Source organism: Penaeus monodon, chromosome 22 (assembly GCF_015228065.2).
Source record: "Penaeus monodon isolate SGIC_2016 chromosome 22, NSTDA_Pmon_1, whole genome shotgun sequence".
NCBI lineage: Eukaryota > Metazoa > Arthropoda > Malacostraca > Decapoda > Penaeidae > Penaeus > Penaeus monodon.
Window position 1 is genome coordinate 14,998,205 of NC_051407.1, and position 863 is coordinate 14,999,067.

An 863-nucleotide genomic window follows, 5' to 3' on the forward strand; every position below is an offset into this window, starting at 1 on the left:
AGCAGTAATAACAGGTAAGTACATGCAGAATTGCAATATGTTTTACTTTAACATGCATGAATCTGAAGTGTTTCCCATAAAATAACGGTCGTATACGTTGTCAGGATTTATTTAATGACTTAAAAGAAAACAAGGCCAAGAAACATTCCCCCAAAACTATCTGTTTTTTATTTAGATCACATTTCTGGAGAAAAAAAAACATGGATGCTTAAAACGTCTGAAAATTGATAAGTAAACAGATAACTAGATAGGCCTGATTACGATAAATTGATCAAAAGACATCAATCACAAGATAACAGTTGTTTCTATGCATTTCATTGCCCACATTATATAAAGCTCTTTCATTCGGACACTTCAAGTATCATACAGATAACAATAAATGAAATAAAAGAATAACAAAAGACATGTTCAACTAATCTCCTGTAGCTGTTTAAACTCGAGAACAATAAAATAAAATAATAATACAAAAAATCCAACATTTAACATCAACAATAAATCAACAATGAAAAGAAGCTTTGTAAGTCGCCTACACCACAGGCCGTAGGAAAAATAAGCGACTTTGGCCCTAAGGTTTGAGATTCTGCACGATCCAGCCCCTGTAGGAGGCGACGTCGGTGTAGATCGCAGGCACGCCGGGACTCCCACACGCCCCGCCCTTCGACACGATGCCCAGCTGTGGGAGATAGGAATGAAATTGTGAATCCTCCTGAAGACTGTTCAAGCACAGCGATGAAGGGAGAGCTGACGTAATGATAAAGCATGTTGTTTTCTAGAGGAAGCATTTTTTGTTTGTGAATCGGGTTCAAGCAGCGGGGGGAATGGAAGGGAGTGTGCGTGTGCGTAGGTGTGAACGGGTGAATGTT

The 863-nt window shown here is 38.8% G+C and overlaps 1 protein-coding gene across 1 annotated transcript in view; it reads right to left on the bottom strand.

The window, feature by feature from the left end:
• Positions 1-151: 151 nt before the first annotated feature.
• LOC119586940 (phenoloxidase-activating factor 1-like) overlaps positions 152-863 on the bottom strand; it is a 4,438-nt gene continuing 3,726 nt past the window's right edge. The window contains exon 9 of the mRNA XM_037935672.1: positions 152-673. Coding sequence (XP_037791600.1) covers positions 566-673 — 108 coding nt within the window. The 3' untranslated portion in view covers positions 152-565. The remainder of the gene's footprint in view (positions 674-863) is intronic.